The sequence below is a fragment of the Pollachius pollachius genome, assembly GCF_949987615.1.
Source record: "Pollachius pollachius genome assembly, chromosome: 13".
NCBI lineage: Eukaryota > Metazoa > Chordata > Actinopteri > Gadiformes > Gadidae > Pollachius > Pollachius pollachius.
Window position 1 is genome coordinate 9,733,019 of NC_136946.1, and position 22,820 is coordinate 9,755,838.

At 47.4% G+C, this 22,820-nt stretch overlaps 1 protein-coding gene across 4 annotated transcripts in view; it reads right to left on the bottom strand.

Moving 5' to 3' along the window:
* Positions 1-22,820, bottom strand: part of LOC307084975 (RNA-binding motif, single-stranded-interacting protein 3-like) — a 205,403-nt gene that overhangs the window by 69,774 nt on the left and 112,809 nt on the right. For all 4 annotated transcript variants that reach the window (XM_079749546.1, XM_079749544.1, XM_079749545.1 and 1 more), the window contains exon 5: positions 2,665-2,822. In XM_079749546.1, the coding sequence (XP_079605672.1) occupies positions 2,665-2,822 (158 nt within the window). The remainder of the gene's footprint in view (positions 1-2,664; positions 2,823-22,820) is intronic.

Consider the following 22,820-nt stretch of genomic DNA (forward strand, 5'->3'; position numbering starts at 1 on the left):
GCTAGTTAGATACAGCGTTATACATCAGCCAACAGAAAGCAGACATCTGTCACACGATTCAGTCATAGTGCTTGCGTCAGACCTGCCAACCTGCCACTCAGTCAACATTCAAGACCTTCTGTACCCCCTAAGCTACTGCCAGCTGGTAGGAGATGGTTCATCTCTGAAACTAGAATCCGACCTGCTCAGGTTTTCACCAGAAGAGCGAGCACAAGCAGTCAGGTTATAATAAAGCCCAAGGCTATTAGGAAGCTAGGTACAATACATTGCATAAAAAGAAAGCCCACTAGTCCAGCTGTGTTTCTTTTTATGTGATGTCTTGTTTTTGGGAACCATTAGACTATGACTATCACACATAACTCTATGAGTAGTAGTCCTAGCGTTATGCGTAATAAAGAAAAACAACTCTATGTCTTATGCCCCCCCGCTGCACCCTGTACAATAAAAGTCCCTTTCCCGGATTGAATTGTTGGTTGAATTGATGAGGGGGGGACGAGATCTGCGTGCACATTTACATCAAAGCGGCACACACAGTAAAGGCCTAATTGGCAGAGCTCCAGACCAGCACATTTCTCCAGGAAAAAACAAAGAAATCAAAAGACATCTACGGAGAGATCCGTCTCGCCACACACTCTCCCTCACACTAATCATGTTTTCTTCAGGCATGCCTCAGATAGACAGATGACACACGGCCAGCGATTAATAAGGTAGACAGTCTTTGATTTAGACGCCTCACAATTCACTATAGTCTGCTATATGCAACTTCATATATCAGCCAATCATTATGCAAATTGTTTGTCACATGGTTAAGTATTGAGTCTTTCAGTCAGAACTGCCAACCTGTCAATCATTCAGCTTGTCATCCAGCCAGCCAGGCAATCTGCCAGCCAGTCAGATAGACAGCCAGGCAATGAGCCAGCTGGTCAACCAGTTAGTCCCTCAGCCTGCCAGATAACCAGCCTGTAAGCCAGTCCCCCAGTCAGCCAGCCAGTATGCCACCCAGCCACAAAGCCAGCCAGTATGCCACCCAGCCAGCGAGCCACCAACGCCGCCTTAGAGACAGCCAGCTTGTAAGCCAGCCAGGTAGTCAGTAATCCGTGCGGGCCTGTCTCTGGGTGTTGCTAGTTAATGGCATCAGGTGCAGCTGTCTGCAGTGATTAGTGCTGGGGCTGGAGTAATGGGCTCTGATAACAGTAATGGATCAGTCCACAAACACTTAGCTTAGTTTACTCTCTCTAATGCCCCTCATGGCCCAGCCCTCAGCAGCTGTTTGTCTCTTGCTCCCACTCCCGTCTCTCCCTCACCCTGTCTCTCTCTCGGCCTGTCGCGGTGCGACAAACCGAGTATTTCCGTCCATTCTTTTCTTTGTCTTCTCTTCTTTGTGTCTCTCTCGTGCGGTTTCTTTCCCTAAACCGGTCTCTTTCCATTGTCAAAAATCTTCACACCCTCACCCTGCCTCAATTTTCCGCACCCCTCCCGCATATGTACGTGCTCACGGCTAGACAGATCACAGTATGTCCCCCCCCCCCCCCCCCCCCGCTAATGACCTCTATGATTAGTTCTACCAGTTTCTACCAGTCATTGTTTCACACTGCCGTTCCCCATGTCCCTGAACGTTTCTCTCTTCTTCGTCACATCTTGGCTTCTATTCCTCCCGCTGTGGGCAGCCTGAGCAGGTGGCCCCTGCGTGTGTGTGTGTGCATGTGTGTGTTTGTGTGCATCTGTGTGTGTGTCCAATGTCAACCAAAGTAGGGAACCATTAGAGATGTGCATTGTGCTTCAGTTGGACAAGCCCGGACAGACGCATGGCTAGGTGTATATTCACATAGACACCTGACACATTAGTCTTCCTCTATGTGTGTGCAGGGCTTGCCTGTGTGCCTGTGTGTGTGTGTGCATGTGCGTCTGTGTATCAGCCCAAGACCCCTTGCGATGAATATGTGTGTTCCTTGTTTAAGCTGCTCATCAGTTTTGTTCTAACCTCCAGTAATAGACCAGGGAATATGAGCTTGTTTTGTTCCGGCGCGGAGCCAGAATCAGGTGATTAAGGGAGCGGGGAAATAAATAAGAAAGGCGGCAAGATGGCGCCACGGTGGCGGTCAGTGCAGTCCTCCGGGTGGGTTGCAGGACGGATGGGAGCCAGGGCAGAGCCTGCTGTCGCAGACAAGGACATCTCATGACTTTACAGGATTAACGGGGTTCCGGCAAAAACTTTTCCAAGGGAAGGAGTGAACGGTGCGCTGATAGGAGGTTGAGGGGGTGAGGAGAGTGCGACGCTGTCGGCGTGTGCGCACCGATACGATGACTTGTGTGTGTGTGTGTTATTGTGTTCATCCATGAGCACAGAGCATGTGCATGCAGGGTTATTTGCGTGTTGTATTGTCCAGTCCAGACAGTGGTACTTCTCATTCTCATTCCTAACAACAAATGCTACGCTTTTTTATGCACAAATGTTTTATGTCGGGAGACATCAAATGAATGACCAAACACCCACACACCCCTAGGCCCCTTGAGCAGTGCATGGCACCACAATACCAGGCGGTAAGGGATCCTGATACCACAGCAGACTCTTTCAGTCGACAGGATCACAGAATCCAACCCCTAAAGCCTCCGTCTCCACCACCACCACCACCACCACCGGCTACATGTCGGCGTTATCCGTACCTGGCGAAGCCCACGCCCCGGCTGACCCCGTTGGCGTCCCTCAGGATCCGCGTGGAGATGACGTGGCCCAGGGGCTTCAGCATGTTCTCCAGCTCCTGCTCATCCATGGACACGGGCAGGTTGGAGATGTACAGGTTGGTGGGGTCCTGCTCCTGTTGCTGTGGGTCATAAAGGGGAGAGATTGTGGTGAGGTGCGGGAATGACCATGATGTCCTGACTTGCCAGCCATGGATGTCAAAGTGGAAGTCCAACTGCTACACTATGAGTACATCTACATGCACATGATTATGCACTCACTCCATTGTTCCGTGTCTGAATGGTAGCATTTGTGTCATGCCTGATTTGGAGTTTGAGGCTATTCCCTGGGTGTATACTTCCTGCCAACCTCAGGGGGGTTGTGGAGCTGTGTTCGTGGGTGTGTGTGTTGTACGGTTGTAGGCACCAGGGGACAGTACATTGGACAGCATGTGACAGAAGTCCTCTGTGTTGCGCCTAGGGGCCTGCTGCAAGCAAGCTGAGACAGGGCAGCTGTTGCTGGGGCTGGCCAGAGGAAGGCAGGGGGCCCGGTGAACTTTAAAGTGCACCAGCTCGCCGGGTAAGCAGAGCAGCCAGCCCATGCAGCCAGCCAGCCAACTGAAGAGGCATTACAGCCAGGCGATGTGGGTGGCCAGCAAGTTACCCAGCCACTGATTAATTGTTCCGTGCATGAATCCATCGCAGACCATCCAATCATCCGTCCATCAATCCATCCGTCCATCCATTCATCCATCCATCAAATCAAGCCATCAGACCTATGCCCCATCCATCACAGCAGCCATTCATTGATCCATCCATCATTCAAAGCTGCACGCGAGTCACCAAGTTAACTATTGAGTCAGACCACCAGCCAGGGACTGGCAAGCCACCAGCTCCCATCCATCACATTTCCTCCCAACTGTTCACTGCCTCCACTTGGGACTGTGTACTGCAGTACAACTCACCAGCCACAGCCTAACCTATGAGAGCTGGGGGATCACCCGGGGGCGAAATAAACTATTACATATACATATACATCTAGCCAAGCAATGCAACTCAGTTAAATGTTTTTTTCCGTTTTCAAGAGTCCTAAATCAAGCGAATCAGTTCCGGGAATTTATATATTTGCAGTCTAGCATGGTCCTTTTAAAGTAAATCAAGTGAACTAATTACCAGTTATTGGTTTTGGAGGCAGAGCAGCCGAGGGAGTTGACTAGTGCCGCAATCCTTCAAGCAGAGCTCTGCTGTTCGCCCTTATCTGGCCTGAGTGTCTGCCCTTATAAGGTGTCCTTCAGCAGGACACTTGATCGCTACAAACGAAACGCATACACCCTGCAGGGCTACTGTACCTCTGGCTGACCTTGTAACTCAGGCTTGCTTTCAGGAAAGTCGATAGCGCAGCACAGTGTTCTGTTCCTCGCTAGGTGCTACTCACTATGGAGCAGTGTGTCCAACGCCGAGCCGTCTTCTACAATAACACCAGAGAGCATAGACAACAGCCAAAGAGTGGTCGGTTCCTAGGAACCACAAAACTAATTTCAATGTGCTTCCTTCCCTGCCTCGGACTTGAACTCACCCTAAACTTAAGAGGCGTGCTCCCACCTATATTCTCACTAATGATAAAACCTACACTGTTCAGCCATGGCATTTAAATGGCTTGTGCAATTGCAGCCAGCTGAAAATACAAGCCCAGTTTAAAGGTATTTTCACAGTGCTTTAGTATCCCAATAACTTAAAGGATTTCATCGCTGCATGACCAAGGTGATGTATGTATTCAGGTGCATTGCATATGCTTCCCTGACGGTTCCTTTCACTGCTGTCTCCACTTAACTCAAATTACTCCAAATTGCTCAAATGAATCACTCCATTCGAACATGGACAGCAATGTGCGTCTACTGCATTGCCATACCATAGTGCACCATCCATTTTTTACTAGGGCAAACCAAAAAGGACGCCAGTGTTTTGATTGAAACCAGGTGTTATGGAATCACTGTGAAACGGGTGTCTGCTTTCATCACTGTTGTCTGCTGTTGTTGTAATATTTGTGCAAATCGACAAGAGAAGTAACATCCAGGCATCAAAGATTTGGAAGCAAGTTGATGTGTGATGAGAAGGTGTGATGCAATCTGTCTCGGTCCCAAAACTGGATTCTCCTGGATACCAGAAGCTGACACGTATCAAGACAGTCAAGGACTCAGCAGAGTGTTTCGTTATCACCTTCCGATCGATAATCCATGAAGGAGAAGGAACCCCCAGGGCCGGGAAACGATCACAGTGAGCTCAGTTCAATTATTTGTCTGATTGAGACGGCCTTAGGGAGTGGTCCCTAAGATCAACATTAACAATCTGTGTGGAGAGAGTTTAACCGGATCTGTGGTCCATTATCAAGGACAATCCATCACGCGGTCGCTGACGGATGCTTTGGGGAGGCTCCCGTCATCAAGCGCTGGGTCCGCCCGGAGTCCTCCCGCCAACTCAAACAGCCGTGAGGACGGAGCAGGACAGAAGACTCTCTTTATAAAAGCGTGACAACGTGATGCCGTATTGTGTCTAAGCTTTAGAGGGTAGCCTTACAAGCAACAAACATTGGCAATATAACACCTGAGCAGGTACAGAGGCTAAAGCTAACCACATGATCAATAAGCCAATTGACTTTGGTTTACATGCCGTTGCAGCAAACAGCACTCATTTATATGTTTAATTTGCCTTCATTTAAATCACCTTCGTCACATTGCCACATTTCGAATGAGGCATCTACAAAAGCATTAGCCAGTGTCAGTGGGGTTTCGTTTCTCTCCCTACAAGATAGAGATTTAAACAAACATGTCTTCTTGGCTCCCTGTGCGAGGCTGTAGAGACACTCCCAGCCTCTGCCCGCCTGTAAGCCAAGGAGTTAGAGAAATGTAAAAAATGACTTTGGCTTGCCAGAGGCCACACCCGTCTTGTTTAGCGCTTGGAAGACAGACAGGAAGACGAGGAGGAAGAGCCTCAACCAAACTGATCTGCTTGCCGTCTGTCAGAGGAGGCGGGGGCGGGGGGGGGCTGGGCTGGTTACCTCCCCTGATTAATTAGCCGTCTTTATCTGACAGGACATGTTTGATCTGATTAAAGCCTGCGGGAGAAAGGCCCTGCTTCCGACGTCAAAACAGGGGAAAAGAGTGGCGCTCTCTTTCTCTCCTTTTACCAGGAAGTCAATTATCAGCCTGCAGTGCAACTACACAACAGCTCTTTCTTTGGGGTTTTCCAGCAACCGGATTTCGCCGATGAATGAGACTTAATTAATTCAACTGAATGGGGGCAGGGTGGGGATTCTTGTTTTCACTGCGCACATATTTTTGCCGTTTGAAAGTCTTTTACTGCATGAAAAAACCATCCATCATTTCTCATTTTCTTTACTTGATTCCTCAATCATTTTGGGGGGAATTTTGTTAAGGATTATGTCGTACGAATATCACAGTCAAAGACAATGTTTAAATTAAAGATTTAGGTTGTGCAGTACATTGCTTGCAAGAAACGCAACGTGTTCCAACCGAGCGTGCTCCTCAAAGTATGTTTGGTGAACGCGCACCGCAAGTGCCCCACATGAATGCTATGTGCTTGTGTGGGACTGTATTAGCTTTTTGCATGGGCTAATAGAGGAAAGCCTTGGTTTGCAGAGGGATTATCATAAGGGGTGGTGGGCTGGTTGGGGGATGGGGCGGTGATTCTGCCCATCTCTTTGATGACGTTCTGCACCACAAAGCCCTCAATTTCCAACTGGAGAGGTGAGGGGAGGTGTGCAAATGGGAGTATCATGACAGCGGGTGAGATGGGCCGGCCCGTTCCACACAGAGATTTAATTTTCTTTAATGTCACCCGTCGCATGTGCTCAGCTGTCAGCCAATGAAAGAAACAGTAATTTGGTATCGTGTGTGTGTGCGTGTGTTTTTTATCATGCAACGGTGTGTTTCAGTATGTGTTTGAGCGTGTGTGTGTGTGTGTGTGTGTGTGTGGGTGGGTGGGTGTGTACGTGTGTTTAAGTATGTGTGTCTAAATATGATTGTGTGATAGTGTGTGTGTGTGTGTATGTGCCTCATATCCCACTGCGATAATCATTGGCCATGCCTGTTTGTAATCCCATTCTCAAATGCGGTGTGTGTGTGTCTGTATTCGTCTGTATTTGAGTCAATCTTCGCATGTGCGTGTGTGCGTATGGGGGGTTTTGGTTTCCCAGCTAACAGAGCAAGCTGGGGTGTATGGCTGTGCGGTCTGTGTGTAGGTGTGTTTCTGTGTGTGTGGGCTGTTGTCAGTGTCTCTGCACCATTAAGCAGTGTTGTAGAAGGTTAATGGAAAGCTCCAGGCACCGCTGGCCCTTTGATGAGCGTAATTCCTTCACCTTGCCATCAGGAGGAGGGGACAAATCTGTATGTGTGTGTGTATGCAGCAAAGTGTTTTGAAATATGTGTGTCCGTGTGTGTGTTAGTGTGTTAATGTGTGTGTGTGGGCATTTGGGACAGCAGCTCGTGTTTGTGCGACCCAGGCCACAGATGATGATGATGCACACACACACATACACACACACACACACACACACACACACACACACACACACACACACACACACACACACACACACACACACAAACTCTTCCCCCCTGCTCTGTTAAGCCCTCCCTGTAGTTTGTGTGGTGAATATTACCAAGCTGTAAGGCTATTAATGAGAGTGTGGGGGGCTATTAGTAAAGAAAAATAAAGGATGGAACCGGTAGGTCGATGCCAAATAGGAGTGATAGACAGCACAGGCAAAATAGGCCAAGAGCAAAAGAAAAAGAGGAGCAAAGACACAGGGACAGAGAGACAGACAAGAGCGAAACCAGTGATGGACAGACAAATATGGGCAAAGAGAGCTGAAAAGAGAGCGAGAGCGAGAGAGAGAAAGAAGGAGAGAAGGAGAGAGAGAGAGAAGGTGAGAAGGAGAGAGAGAAGAGAGGGAAGGAGAGAGGGAGTGAACAAAGTGATGGCTGACATGACGGACTGATCCTACACATTAAAGGAGGCCCCTGTCTGCTTTAGGGGAGAGACACGTCAGGCCCTTAGAAGTCGTACATGACCGCCCCCAGGGCCCCTGGGGCTGTATCCAGTTGAGCTGATAAAAGGTAGACAGATAGATATTGTGGCTTGACTGGGGTCACTGCGCTCCACACTGCGCTGAACGCTGTGCCGATGCTTCGGGTTCATCCACCCTTTCTCTCTCTCTCTCCTTCCCTCTCTTGTCAACATGCCTTTCGTGGAATCGCCTCTTCTTCCATCTTCCCCTCACTTTCCTCGTCCCACCCACTCTGTCTCTCGTCTATCTTTCTTCTCTTATGCGCTGGCCCCGCTATCGTCTTCCTCTCTCTTGCGAGCGTTAGTCTTTCCTCACTTTCTTTGTTTATAGACCACCCCCTCCTCCCCATCTTATACTCTGCTTATCCCGCACACTCCCCATGCGCTCTCAGATAAACCCTTCGTTCGTTTTCTCCTCCCACCCATCTCTCTCCCTTGTTCCTTTCTTGTCTCTCACCTCCTTCGTGTTTTTCTTGCGGGAGTCTCTCTATTCCCTCACCGTGTCTCTTTCTCTCTCTCTCTCTCTCCCTCTCGCCATGTTATCCTGGGGCTCTGAAGATGGTGTAATTGGCTCTACAGGGGCCACTTTGCCACCCCTACATACACCTCTCTACAGTATTCCACCCAATTCTTATCGGTAAACCTCTCTCTTTCTCTCTTCCTCTCTCTGTCTAACTCTCTCTCTCTCTGTCTCACTCTCTTTCTCTGACTCTGTATCACTCTTCTTCGGTCTCTCTCTCTCTCTCTCTGTTCCCTCACTCTCTCTCTCTCTCTCCTTGTACTGCCCGCCAGGTACGCAGGCTCTGACCTATTGTGTAGTTAAGTAACTACCTGGCCTCGAGGGACCTAATTACCACCAGTCACACTCACATCGAGCCCCTCTGGCTTGCATTGCCAGATGAAGAACTTATACGGTATAAGTATAAAGTATTTGCTAAGTCAAACAACTTTTTTCTTCTTTATCTTGTCTTTAGAAGCTGTGTACCGTTTTGCCAGCATTTTGCTAGGAGGCTTTGACTGTGAGGTAACACACGCACATACACTCACACACATAAAGACACACAAATACACACATAAACACACACACACACACACATAAAGACACACACACACACTCGTTAAAAGATGAAGTAGAGTTGCGCCAGAGAGAGATGTCTCATCTGCTGACCCCAACACCCTACCCCGAACCCCCTTCTTTTCCTGTCACATAGCGACAAGCAAATAGCCGGATCAGTGGACACCACTCTCGATTGTTGCTTTATAGACTCTGTTAAACACTCTGCTCTGGAGTGCGTTTCCCCGTGTTCGATTCACCGTGAAACTCCAATAACTGACGACGAGCCATCTCCAGCCTTCCCGTCGTGCAGTGTGTGTGCAGCACAGCGTGTGTCTGTCCTACACAACATATACCTTACATATATACCTTACGCCTCACTACATACGGGCTTACAAACATAGATAAAGGCAAACATACATATTAAATGCATACATACAAGCAAGGACGCACGCACGCACACATACATACATACAGGCATGCTTCACACGACTACACTACACACTGCTAACATCTGACTAAATAGAGTTTTAAATCATTGAAACGACAAGCATGGAAGGAAACGACTAAATAAAGAACGACCTGTCTGTGTCATAGCCGAACAGAGTAGATCCATACCGGGGGGGGACGTGGCCGTTTACTGAGAGACGGCCATTGCTCCGTGGACGGTGGTATATTCTATAGGGCCGATAGCCGTCAACATGATGTGTATGGATTTTGAATCCATACGTGTGCCGTTGTCGAAGACAAAGACCGATTTCCCCATGACTTCATTTCTGGTGTGGCCTCCCTCCCTCCCTCCCCTCAATAGCTCTCTCTTTCTCTCTTGACCTCATTTTCCCTCAGAGCTAAATTACCGCCTTCCAGCATGACTGCAGAGCCAAGCACAAAAACGCCAAGCAAAAACCCCGTTGAACACGCAAGCCATAAATATCTTGTCATTATAAATTACACACACACATTGGTCTAATATGCATTAGAACCCCCCTGCCCCCAATACAAACACACACACACACACACAAACACACACACACACATACAACCAGACACACCCAGACCCACACACACAGCCCAGAATCCTGCTCTTAGGGGTAGAATCAGATTCGCAATTGGAAAAGTATGTAATGTAATAAAGCAAAGAGTTTCATTTGAACAGATGCCCGTTGGTAATTTGTACACACATACACACACACACTCACACACGCACGCACGCACGCACAAGCACACACACACACACACACACACACACACACACCCACACGTGGCCCCAGGAGCATCAATCATGTGTGAACTCTGTATTCTGTTTCTCACACACATGGGTAGGTATTATACTGTCACACATCCTAATCACGCATAATGCTAAAAACATGTCTCCTGAACGCACTTGAAGGAGAGACACAGATAGAAAGAGAGCAAGAGACAGAGAGAGAGACAGAGAGGGGGCAAAGCCCTAGCTGGTAACGTGTGAAGTCAAACCACTATTTCTCACTACAGGGGGTTGACCAAATCTCTATTCCTAATTCATGCCTTCTGTTAGAAACGGGCGACGGAAGGCAGAAGATCTGTGCCGTCACCCATTACAGCTGCTTTCAATGTCATTAGGAGCGTAGCATTGGAACAGACACACACTTGTCAGTTAGGCACGGCTGTAAAAGTGAATAGAAGAGGAGTGGGTAGAACTTGCAAGTGAATTCAAAAGTGTGCGTACACAATGTACAGATAATATAAATTTGGAAGTGCGGGTTTCAACTGAAGTAATTTCACCAGATAAAAATTATGTTATAGGGAAAAGGAAGCCCTGGGTGAATTCTGCCGTCAGGGGCTGGCTTTCATTCTTCAGAGACTAAGCAGATGAAATTACTTCATGCAGAAAACTATGCTGCACAGCAACGCAGGTTAAGCTACTATAAGGAACGGAGGCCAGGTGAGTCTATACCTGCAGCTGCTGACCACAGGTTTTGATGAAGGTGCAACTCCACAAGGATAAGCATGGGATCTGCTCAACCTAGCCTACATTTGAGTCTGTAGAAATAGACCATCACTTGGTATTTATACATATTGAAGTAACTCAAAACCTCATCTAGAATAAAAAACATGCTCTCACCACGAAATACCTCCTTTTACTTCAACCCTGAATCCCTCAATCTTTCAGTCATAAGTCTGACTGGTTGAATCTTTATGAAACCGCTAACCAACTGATCAACAGTCGTCCTCATTTACTTTGATGATCACAGTTCAGGAAATCAGAATCCTTCCTCGTCAGAGTCGTCGATGATCAACAACCACATCAGTTTCTTTTTTTCTCAAACTAATCTTTCTTTCTTTGAGCTTCTTGCTGCGTCCCCCTACCATCCTGAGACTCTGCTTTCAAAGTGATTTACAAAAACAAGGACATGCTGAACCATTTATGCACACTTTTGAAACGCTACACTGTGTCGTTGTAACGGGCCCATATTGATACATTGACGCACGATTGTGAATTATTACCACTATGATCATAACCCCTACCGTTAACACATCTTTCTGTTTTCGGGACAAAAACATATTGCTTAGGGTGAACCCTTCTATGTGTGGAGAAAACACACATAATCTGTGTGGAGAGCAAAGCCTAAGTAAGGTAGTTATTTGCTTATGAATATTAAATATGACAGAGTGCAGCATGATGAACCATTGTACAGGCCATTGCTGAGCCCTGTATTCCCCCTACGAGGACAACTGTGTCCCAGCAGCCCACAGGTACGCCTGGAAGAACAGACATTTACATTTACATTTAGGGCATTTAGCAGACGCTTTTATCCAAAGCGACTTACAATAAGTGCATTTGTTACAATAAGTACATTTGTCATAAGAAGTGAAACAATATATCGCTGTCGGTACAGTAAAGATGTTCATAGAACCAAGTGCAAGTACTACAATCGCTAGGCTAACCCATTCCCCGTGTAAAGCAATGATAGCAGCTACTGTAGATGCTACACAATTAAGTACCAGACAAACCCACCGTGTTTCGATCGCACACCACTGTGCCTCCGAGCCCCGGCAAATGAGAGGCGACACACACACACACACACACACACACACACACAGACACACACACACACAAACACATCCATGTCGTCAGGTAGACATTTGTATTGTTATTAAAGATGTACACATTGATTTCACAGTGTGACACACAGACATGCAGAGACACAACAAACACGTGCAATTACACTGGATAAATCGTCACTGTAGAATTAGGTATAAATTGGTCTGTTTTATTGCAAGATGGGAAGCCAGGTCAGGAACAACAGCAAAAGCCTCTGATACATTATTGAGCACCACAGCATGCTAAACACAGTGTTTGGCTTTGTGTTATTCACTATTATTCCCCCCTCCTCCACTATGTTCTCCTTCTCTAGGAACCAGACATTTGCTATGTCAACACAAGTTGAGGGGCTGCAAAATTAATAACGCTCTGATATTGTTTAATATCATGCTTGCAGGACTATGTGTGTGTGTGTGTGTGTGTATGTGTATGTGTGTGTGGGGGGGGGGGAGGCATGTGTGTGTGTGCCTGCATGTGTGTGTGTGTAATCCAAGCGTCCCGGAAAAATAAATATCGACCAGACTAACCTTTCACGAGTGTTCTCCCCTCACCCTCATTTCTCATTCCCGCTCCCCATCCCATCCCATCCCATCCCATCCCATCCCATCCCATCCCATCCCATCCCCCTCCCCCTCCCCTGCTTCGCACATGGGGCGAGAGAGATCACACCTTTTCTGGTCAAAACAGACCCCGCACCCCTAAACGATGTGGGTCGTCAGTGTCAGGGCTCATACATTTTGACGGAGGGTTAATGTGAATTTAAATGGGTCGATGTGCGCTCCGCCCGCTTAATCACGACCCCTGATTTGATTTTGTATCTCCCTCGGTGAGCTAATATTCCAGAGATTAAAGTTTCATGTGGAGCTCATATCACAAATCTATTATTAACATGGAAGACGCGGCAACACTGGGCTCACCTCGGTTACGATATAGACTCACGCCTGGCCCTGCGGCACACAACCGCACTCAACACGCACACACACACGCACACGCACACACACACACACACACACACAGACACACACATCAGGGTGCGCTCACGCTCTGGGGAGCTAAACTAGGCCCAACACACCGCGGCATGGCTACGAAAATGAAAGTTTGCTGTGAAATAAATAAATAAAGGCGGGAATACATTTCAATGTCATGTTCTGGTAACCCGGTACCAACTGCACCATCTCTAATCTCTTAAAGCAATCTCTCAGAAAAAAAAAACTCAGATTTTTTTATTTGCCATGCCGAGTGCAACAACGGCTCATTGTGTTTTCACCGGGGCAAATGCATTTACCCAGCTACCCCTCCCCCTGCCCCCTGCCCGCTCTAATGCATCATTCATGAAATCATTTCACAGATTGAATTCCTTCTGACTGACATCATGTGGCGGCGGTCAGGAGATGAGACGGAGGAGGGTGAAATGTGCTGTGCTCAGGGAGTGTGTGTGTGTGTGTGTGTATGTGTGACGTGTGGTTTGTGTGTAAATCCATGCATATGCATAAGTGTGTGTTTACTGTATGTGCATGCTTGTCTAAATCCGCAAGCACGTGTACGGTCGGTTTCTGTCGGTATGTCTGTGTTTTTGTATGGATGTGCTTTTGCACATGCATGTGTGTGTTTGTCTATGCTCTTGTGCACATGCATGTGTGTGTGTATGTGTGTGCATGTGTAGGCCGTTTGGATTTCCGATGCGGACCAGTATGAAGACCTCATAGGACTGGTGCTGGGAATCAAGCCGTAAATTATGGATGAGTCTTTGCTTTGAACAAGAGGAGAGCTGTAACTCTTCGCTTTCCCTCTATCCTGTCCTCCTGTCATTCCGTCGGTCTGTTCCTCTCTCCATCCTGTTAACCCGGAACACCTGCCCCTGCTCCTCACACGAGGAGTGAGCGGTAGTGGTGGTGTGTGTCTCTGTTTTGCTTTGTTTACAGGCGAGTAGATCAAAACAAGCGATTATCCGGTCTGCTCCTGTCTTAGACAATTCCACAAAATAACCCGTTGAATGCTGTGGATAAGTCACGCCACCCCAGGAATACAGGGACTATTTCAAGCAACCTCATTCTTTGAATACCAGATATGACCAAAACCTCAACATCACATATAAAAACACACAGCATGTTTTTCATGCTGTGTGCTTTTACATTGCAAAAAGGTAATTCTATCCGTTATTTCAGATTCCGCATTGGCTATCCCAACACTTGAACATTTTCAAAGCGATCCCTTCTGAGGACAGAAGTAAAGCAAAGCGGCATTGTTAACCACACGCCAGGCTCCCAGGGTTCACAGGCCTCCTGTAAAGCCACTCTGCATTGACCCGTGTTTCCAAGCAAACCCTCGCTATAAAGCTCATGTGTCTCCAACATGGCCGCCCTTCTCCTCTCTTGGGGGGAAACCGCTTCGTTCGCTACAGCCGCCGCTGCCGCAACCTCATCAGCAGCATGGCAGTGGGAACGCCCAACACATGGAGCTGTGTTGGAACAACGCTGCCAGGCTTCATCGAGAAAATAAAAGTTTCAAGTGACTTGCCGAGCGGCTGTTTGCTAGCACTGCCGATGTTCTCCTATGGAGCTAACCCTTGAAGCCTCGACGCTGACCTCTCACGGCCGCGTCCAAAATCAGACGACAGCTTTGTTTGACGTTCTAAGACCCGGCGGAATCTACCGGATTCAAACCGCCAAAGTCCTCCTTCGTTCCTAAGCCTAAATACATGTTTAATGAGTTCAAAGTTAGATAGAGCGAAAGGGAGGGGTGGTAAAGTCGCGCCCGCTCAGGCAGAAGTAGGCTACTACGCGGAGGTGCGTCTGCTCGAGTAGGCATGCGAACGTACCCGAGACGGGACTAACGTAAACACACGCACGCGAATGTTCAGCGCACACACAAACACACACAAAGAGCTTGACGTAGGCAATCAATTTTCTTAGGGTGAGGTGACACATGTTAGCACTTAAAAAAAAAGGCAGAGAGAGATGGCGCGAGGCGTTGTGCGATGGCGTCATCAGAACACCCGACGGTTTATTTTCCTGCACGTTCCGTCAGCCGCACAATAGAGGCGTAACGCAATTTACACCTCTGAATGTTACGCCGTCGCCGAAGAAAATAGCATACGTTGCAGTGGCTGCGCTGCGAACACACACATCATCATAATAATAATAGTAATAATAGCTACCCTGGGTTATGGATTCATTTGTTTTACCTTAATGTTGCCACCGCTCACTGCAAGGAAAACAGTATGGCTTCCATGAGGGACTATGGTAGCGCGGGGAATATATCATGTGTCTAACTCTAAACACAAATACGTCCCCCATGCATGCGCGCTCACAGGCCTTTGCCGGGGAAATGATACAAATGTGCCAGACAATGTGGTGCGCGAGAGGCCCGGAGACATTGAAATATATATTGGAGAATTATTTCTCGACGGAAAACGGCAACAACGTGAAGTAATAAAAAAAGAACGAGAAAAAAAAAAGAGTAATAATAGGAGTGTTGTATTGAGGCACAGGGGGTGGGGCAGGCTGTGGGGGGGGGCGGTGTTAAAAAAACAACATTCATGCGATGTCACTCAAGATTACGGTAGGAAGCCAGGCCGGTCTGCGGCGGTTTGTGGGCAACTCTGGGCTGCTGACAGGCGTGCAAACCGACAGGCTTTGGGTGAAACACGAATCATTAAGTAGCACATAGGATTCAAACCCAGAACCTCTTGCCTGGGAGTTAAACAACCTTGCCAGACGTCACTCTCCGACCCCCTAAAACGACTCAAGGACCCCGTTTCTAAAATACAAAGAAACCGCAATAAATGGGGCTACAAATGAGCGGTCACGGTGTGTGTGTTGGTCCTAGGTGGAGCGGCGTGACACGATTTACAAAGAAAGGTCTACCTGTCTCGGTTTAATGACCCCCTGAATGGACTGGGCCATTCAGGCCCCGATTAGGAGGTGAGATAATGTATTTGCTATGGAGCTCCATCACACAGCGGGAAACCCGGAGATAATGATCACCATCATCATCGTGGCTATGATGATCCTATCGTCCAGATAACGTCCGGAAAAACCGCATCGGCATGCAGTGCTGGAGTGATTCGCCGCCGTGTATAACTTCCTCCTGAGCCCTTAGTGGGGTGTTTGCCTGCCAGAAAGGCTGGGGTAGAGCTTCTTTACGTCTGTCTTCCCCTTCATGGGAAGTGTTCCAACTCTACGGTGTCAGATAAGATATGCTAAGACTTTATTCATCTAGAAAGAAATTGCAGTGACAGCAGCTCGAGGTAAGACAGGTTGGGAACAAAGAACAAATTATTAAAGATTGCAGTAGAATGCACATCATACATAACGTAGTTCCAAGTAAAACAAGAATTAGGACTTGGGTGTACCGGTTTGATGACTTTCATTGCAGGGGAGTGTAGGTTTAGGCTATTGAAGACATCGCAATAAATTTCCCCTCTATGAACTTAAACATGTGGTAAGAACAGACAACTCTATTGGCTGAATTAATTACAACGTTTGGCATCGAGAGAATCTTCATGAAGGACTGCCAGAGCACATTGCTCAAGACTAGGCTGTCGTAAAACTAAGCAAAGCATAAAAAGTGAGATATACTGTGCTAATCTGCCACTCCTTTAGCAAATAGTCTTGGCTCATCGCTGCGCTATCTAGGCAGCATCTAATGAGTTCTTAATCTAAGTGTGTCTGCATCATTAACACAGGCTGTTGTTTTCAAGCTGTAACACTCCAACAAGCCTTTCAACTTACGTACGGATAGGGTGTGTATGTATGTGTGTGTGTGTGTAGGTTTGTTGGTTTTTATGTGAATGTGTGAGTAAGTGAGAGTGTGTGTGTGTATGTGTGTGTCTGCGTGTGTATGTAAGAATCTGTATTTGTATAATGTATACATGTACACGTATAATTATGTAAAATTATGTAATTTCTATGCATGTTAATTGTGAGTCTGTGAAATCTGGGAACCTTTCTGCCAAGCAGTTCCTAACAGAAAAAGGAATAAGTGAAATGTAATGCAACACATTTAAGAAAATGTGGCACATTTACACGTCCAAACATAGATTTTTTGATGTAGCTATAGCTCATGATCTCCCCGGATGAGAGACAGAGAGAGTGAGAGTGAGTGAGAGAGACAGAGAGAGAGAGACAAAAATACATTTAATGAGGGGACATATCTTAGAACTGGAAAGTCAGTACAAGTTGAGTGTCACGGACGATTTTGCGCCGTCTATAGAGTGGCATTAAGAATCCCAGAGAACTAATGTGGGCAGAGAGCATAAGGTTGAATGTGTGGGGAGAGAGAGAGAGAGAGAGAGAGAGAGAGAGACTCACACAGAGATGGACAGGGCATGGTCGGGAGAGATATGCAGCAATAGAGGAATATGTTTACGGTCTAAGTTAGACCCTTTAACCATTTAAAAAAAGGTCTTCCAGGGGCTTCCATTGGAAAACAACTGCAATCGCTAGCAGCTCACAGCGCTGGCAGCTAGCCCAGGTGGCTAGGCACTGATGATGTCATGATATGAAAAGCTACACTGGTGGCCTGCAGGTGTCAAACAGGATGTCATACCACCAGGTTCTGATATGTGTTTTTTTCTCCATAGAGACAAACAGAAAGAGAGAGAGATAGAGAAAGAGAGAGATGCACTTATTTTAGTAAAATCATGGCAATTTCTTTTTTTCCGCTAACAAACACACAAAGATACACACATCGCAATGGTGTATACATGCAGTCTATTGCTGGGAGTATACAAAGCGTAATGGATGGCACATACATCCAGCCAAGGAATAGTCAACAGAGACAAACGGAAAGAGGGCTTTGTTTGTCCAGCGCACACATCTTATTGTTAACCTGACCCTGTCAATGTGTCTGGGTGGTGCAATCGCCCAGGCCGCTCTTACATATTCCCTCCCTCCCGCCCCCAAGTGAGCAGGGCAGTGGTTTTGCTTAAGTCTTTGCAGCTGTCGCAGTGTGCAATCGTGTTCTGGGGCCGGGGCCGGGTACTCGAGTACTTGTTGTTGTTGTTGCTTCTGGTGTCGTCATCGGCACGGCCTTTTAGCGCCAGTGCGTTGTAGCTTTCTTCAAGAAGAAACACAACACTGTTGGCTCTCTCGCTCCATCTCTCTCTAGCTCTCCCCCCCAACACACACACACACACACACACACACACACACACACACACACACACACACACAAACACACATCCATAATTAGAGTAATTGATGTCGGATGATGCTGCCCTCATTGGTTGGGAATGCAGAAAGGGCTATGGGGCTTTCTCCGAGTGAGATAATCAGAGAGAGTGAGCCGAAGGTTTTTTTTGACAGTTTTATTTACGAAATTGATATTTTCTGCCATTATTACTTATTAACATTATTGCTTCTGGTCGTGTGGAATCTTATTTCAGTTTTTGCTGTGTCTATGTCAATTTAATTTTTCCATGGCAATAAAGACCTTCAAATCGTTAGAGAGAGGAAGAGAGAGAGAGATTTACGTGTCACGCATATCATTAAATAAAATCACAGGGATCCCGTTCAAACACACTCACAGACGCAGATGTGCTGTTGATTGCTGGCAACGTAGGAAGTGTGACGCATTCAACCAAACCAACTAGTACCCAATAAAATCACCCAAAAAACAAGATTTTCTGATGAAGTAGCTGCAAGGCTTGGGTTTGACACACCGCTACTGCAGTGCTCTGCAGCGTTTCATCTGTTTATATTGCATGAAGGGAGGTGGATACACACTTGCCCACTAAGGGCTGGAATATTAAAGGTTAGAATCTCTCAGTATGAGGGCAAGTTTCATTTAAACCCTGCCCCAAGCATATTCCCATAACAAGAAGAGGGAACCAAAAAACCTGGACGTGTGTGTGTGTATGTGTGTGTGTGGGTCTGTATCTGCGTTTGTATATATCTGAATGTGTATGTGTATGTGTGTGTGGGTGTGTGTGTATCTGTAAATGCGTGTGTATCTGTTTATGTGTGTGTGTGTCTGTAGGTCTGTGTGTGTATGTGTGTGCGTGTGTCTGTAGGTGTCTGTGTGTATATCTGTAAGTATGTGTGTGTGTGTGTGCGTGTGTGTGTGTGTGTGTTTGGGTGAGAGAGCCAAGAGGAAGACGGTGAGGGCGGGTATATTCTGCTGAAAGTCATGGCTGAAAGTCAGGCTGATTGTTTGCTGTTTGTGTGTGGTGGCTCACTGGTGCGTGGGAACAGTGTTAGATTCCCCGCAGGCGGTACTAACTTAATGAAGGAGGGAGAAACACATACAAACACACACACACACACACACACACACGCATACACACACACGCACACACACATACACACACTCTGGGAGCCGTTGGGGGCGCCTTCATCTGCCCCGGGCCCGAGGGAATCCCAGCTCTGTGCATCATGGCCTCCTGATCAACAGGGGGCAGTGTTGCTTTCTTGTGGGACTTTGTGAGGGTGTATGTTTGTTCCGGTTTTTGTGCATGTGTGCTGGTGTGTGTTCGCGTGCATGTGTGTATGCATGAGTACATGAGTGTATGGATGAGAGTAAGGATGAGTGCATGAGTATATGTGTGTATGCATGAGTGTATGCATGAGTGAATGCATGAGTGTATGTGTGTTGCATTAGTGAACGTGTGTATGCATGAGTGTACTTGTATGTATGCATGAGTGCATGAAGGAGTGCATGTGTGTATGCACACGCGGGCGTGCGCCATACGGCTTTGTCTGTGCTTTGTTTATTCAGTTAAGGAGCCGCAACAGCGTGAAGTCAATGGAGGTTGATTTAATTATCCCCACCGTCGCTGACGCTACGCCTCCCACCCTCACCTCTACCCCCACCCACTCCCCCCCCCGCCCGTCTCCCTTCTCTGCGAAAACTCATTTTCTTCCAGCGGCGGTCTGTTACCACGCGTCGGGCCCGAGTGCAGTCCTTGACGACAGCTCGGCGACGGAGCCGGAACACCGCGGGGAGGGCGAAACATGGGGGCAGCTCACTGGGAAAGCATTAGTTCGCTCTACATATTCCTTCCTGGCCTACGTTTTTGAAATGCTCGCATTTCAAATTTTGTCGTGGGATAAATACGGGAGTTTCAGAGCGATTGAGCGAGCGCCTCGTTCTCTCTGGTGCGAGTCTGTCAGAGGACCACTGGCCTTCCCAAGATGCATCAGAGATCTCTTTGCGTTACAGACAGTAATTAGCGTAGCACAGCCTGGCGTCCTCCCCAGCTGACACACACACACACACACACACACACACAACTCATTTGATTCCACTAGCCTGGTTTTAGTTCTCTACACATTTTTCTCCTGCATTGGCGGACTTCCCGTGCCCTATATTCATCCACCTCTCAGCCCGAAACTCTTAACTCATGGAGAAAATGACAGTGTGTGTGTGTGTGTGGGAATGTTGAGTAATAAAGTTCTTGCTGCAGTGGGTGTTTTTTTTCAGGGTTCTTTTTCCGCACATTATTTTGTGAATGTAATGTCTTTTCCTGCTGTTGTTTCCCAAGGTTGGCTCTAATGAGGGATGGGCTAATGAGATGCAAGGTGCTGCGGTGACTTCCTGATGAAGGCAGTAGGTCAGGATGACACCTGTGCTCGCTCTCTCTTTCCTTCTCCCTCGCCCTCTCTCTCTTCCCCCCTCTCTCTCTCTCTCCTCAGACAATGACAGCCCCGTGCGGCACGCTGCCTTTTCTCCTCTCCGCCCGCGGTCTCCAACCCCACCGTGACTAACAGGGCCACACAAAAAAGGTCATTCAGATGGCTGTAAGAAGCAGATGTATCATTTACTGAGAGATGGATGACAACATGTCTCGGCGAGCAACACAAAAAAAGAAAAGAAAAGGAGAAAGAAAGGAAAAAAAAGGCCTTTTATTTGGACCAGAGCAAACTGCTGCTACCCACTGTCTCCACCACCAACACTGTTTCCCCCACCACCACCGCTCACTGCTCCGTCTGCAATAACCACCACCACCACCAACACCACCACCACGGCTACCCTCCCCAGCCCCCACCCTCACACCTTGCCAATTCCCTCTTGAGTGAGCAGACATGGTACAACTGCCACTTAAGCTGCAAAGGAAATTGCTCCTCAGAATAGTAGAAAATACTCTGGGCCATCGGCGGGGCGGTGGGGAGAAAGAATGGCTCTATTCATTTCCCCTGGAATAGGGTGTAAAGGAAACTAAAGAGACAGATCTGGGGAACGAAGATTGGCATGCCAGAGTGCCGTCTTATCGGTCAATAGGGGGGGGGGGGGGGGGGGGGGGGGGGGGGGGGGGTAAGGGTCCTGCCTGGTAGATGTGTGTGTATGTGTGTGCATGTGTGTGTGTGTGTGTGTGTGTGTCTCTATTGCAGTACAGTATTACAAGTCTTCCAGCAGGAATCCGTATGGGATACGGTAATTTTTTCAATTTGCTGATCAACGGGTTCCAGGTGATGTCTGGGCTTTATCAAGTGTGCATATTGGAGGGGAGAATATCCCTCTGTGGTTATGGTTATGATAATTACTAGAGTGGTACACCATTATACACCGAATCTCATCACAACACTTAGCAGTTGGATTACCATTTAGGCATGTTACACTCCATTACTAATATGAATTTGGTGTCATAAAATCGGAGCAAAATAAACAAACCGAAATGATAGAGATCTTATTTTTTCTCCAACCAATATACTGATTTTTTAGATATTCCATTTGAGCATCCATTCTCATTTTGGAGATTAGCAAGGAAGCTAATGTTGTCAGATTAGATAGTAGACACAGTTCAATGCGTTTCAAAAACTATTTTCTTTAATACCCTACAGGGTAACATTATACTGTTATACTATCTACACTACATTACAGGATAACACTGTACTGTTAGGCTATTTAACATTACGGTATAACATTACACTATGACTTTGAGGAGGCTAGGGGGGCTCTAGAAGGCCTTACAATGTAACAATATAGTATTATTGTATTGTATTATCGTACACTAAATTCACGCGATAACATAGTTATGCTATATAACAGTACAGTATAAGATTACATTATGAGGAGGCTTTGAGGAGGCTGTGGGGGTTATAGAGGGCCTTAAACTGTAACAATACACTTTCATACTGTATAACATTACAGTCTAACCCTGCACAATTGATCATTAAAGCATGACTTTGAGGAGGTTAGGGGGCTAAACCAGCAGGCCTAACGCTGAGTGACAGCCCCTCGCTGGCTTGTTGGACCAAAGTAGCGTCGGCTAGCGCTACCACGGCTCCGACAGCTGCCAGGGACGACGGGGACCCCCGGACCCCTGACGCCTTCCTCAGCCACCCAGAACCAGAGAGGGCCGGGCCCTCGTCCGGGGGCCGACGGAGCAGAGGAGTGGAGAAGCAGCCACCGCTGGGACTTCCACACCGCTTGCTAGCGTTTAATTTAACCTGCTTGACGGGTGAGCGCGCGCATTAGCTTGATATCCGCCGCTGTGGACGGAGCCAGTTGGCAGCAGGCTAGCTGGCAAATTAGCACCAGAGCCATTGGATTGCAGTGTCTCCTGATTAGCGGGGAGTTTACGCTTGAAATAGATGTATGTGTATTTCTTCTTTGTATGATTACATTATCCTTTCGCACGCAGCTAGATGATCGCTTTTTAATTAGCCCTCGCAATAACCGATGACCTTGAACAAGGAGGTTATTAATAAAAAAAAAGGACGGTTTAAACAGGCCCCCTGAAATGGAAGGGGACTGATTAAGGTGGCGAGTTCACAGGGCTTAGCGATCTAATCTAAATAAATACTATTATCCCGAATTCATTCAGACATCAAAAGGCTAACATCGAAATACGAAAAACCAAAGTCTAGACTTCAGGATATGAACGCTCCGTACCGCACAGAGTCGGGTCCGTTTAACGCCGCGAGTAAACAGCCAAGTTGGCTGGGAGCGGTTTAAGCCGCGGAGACAGGTAAG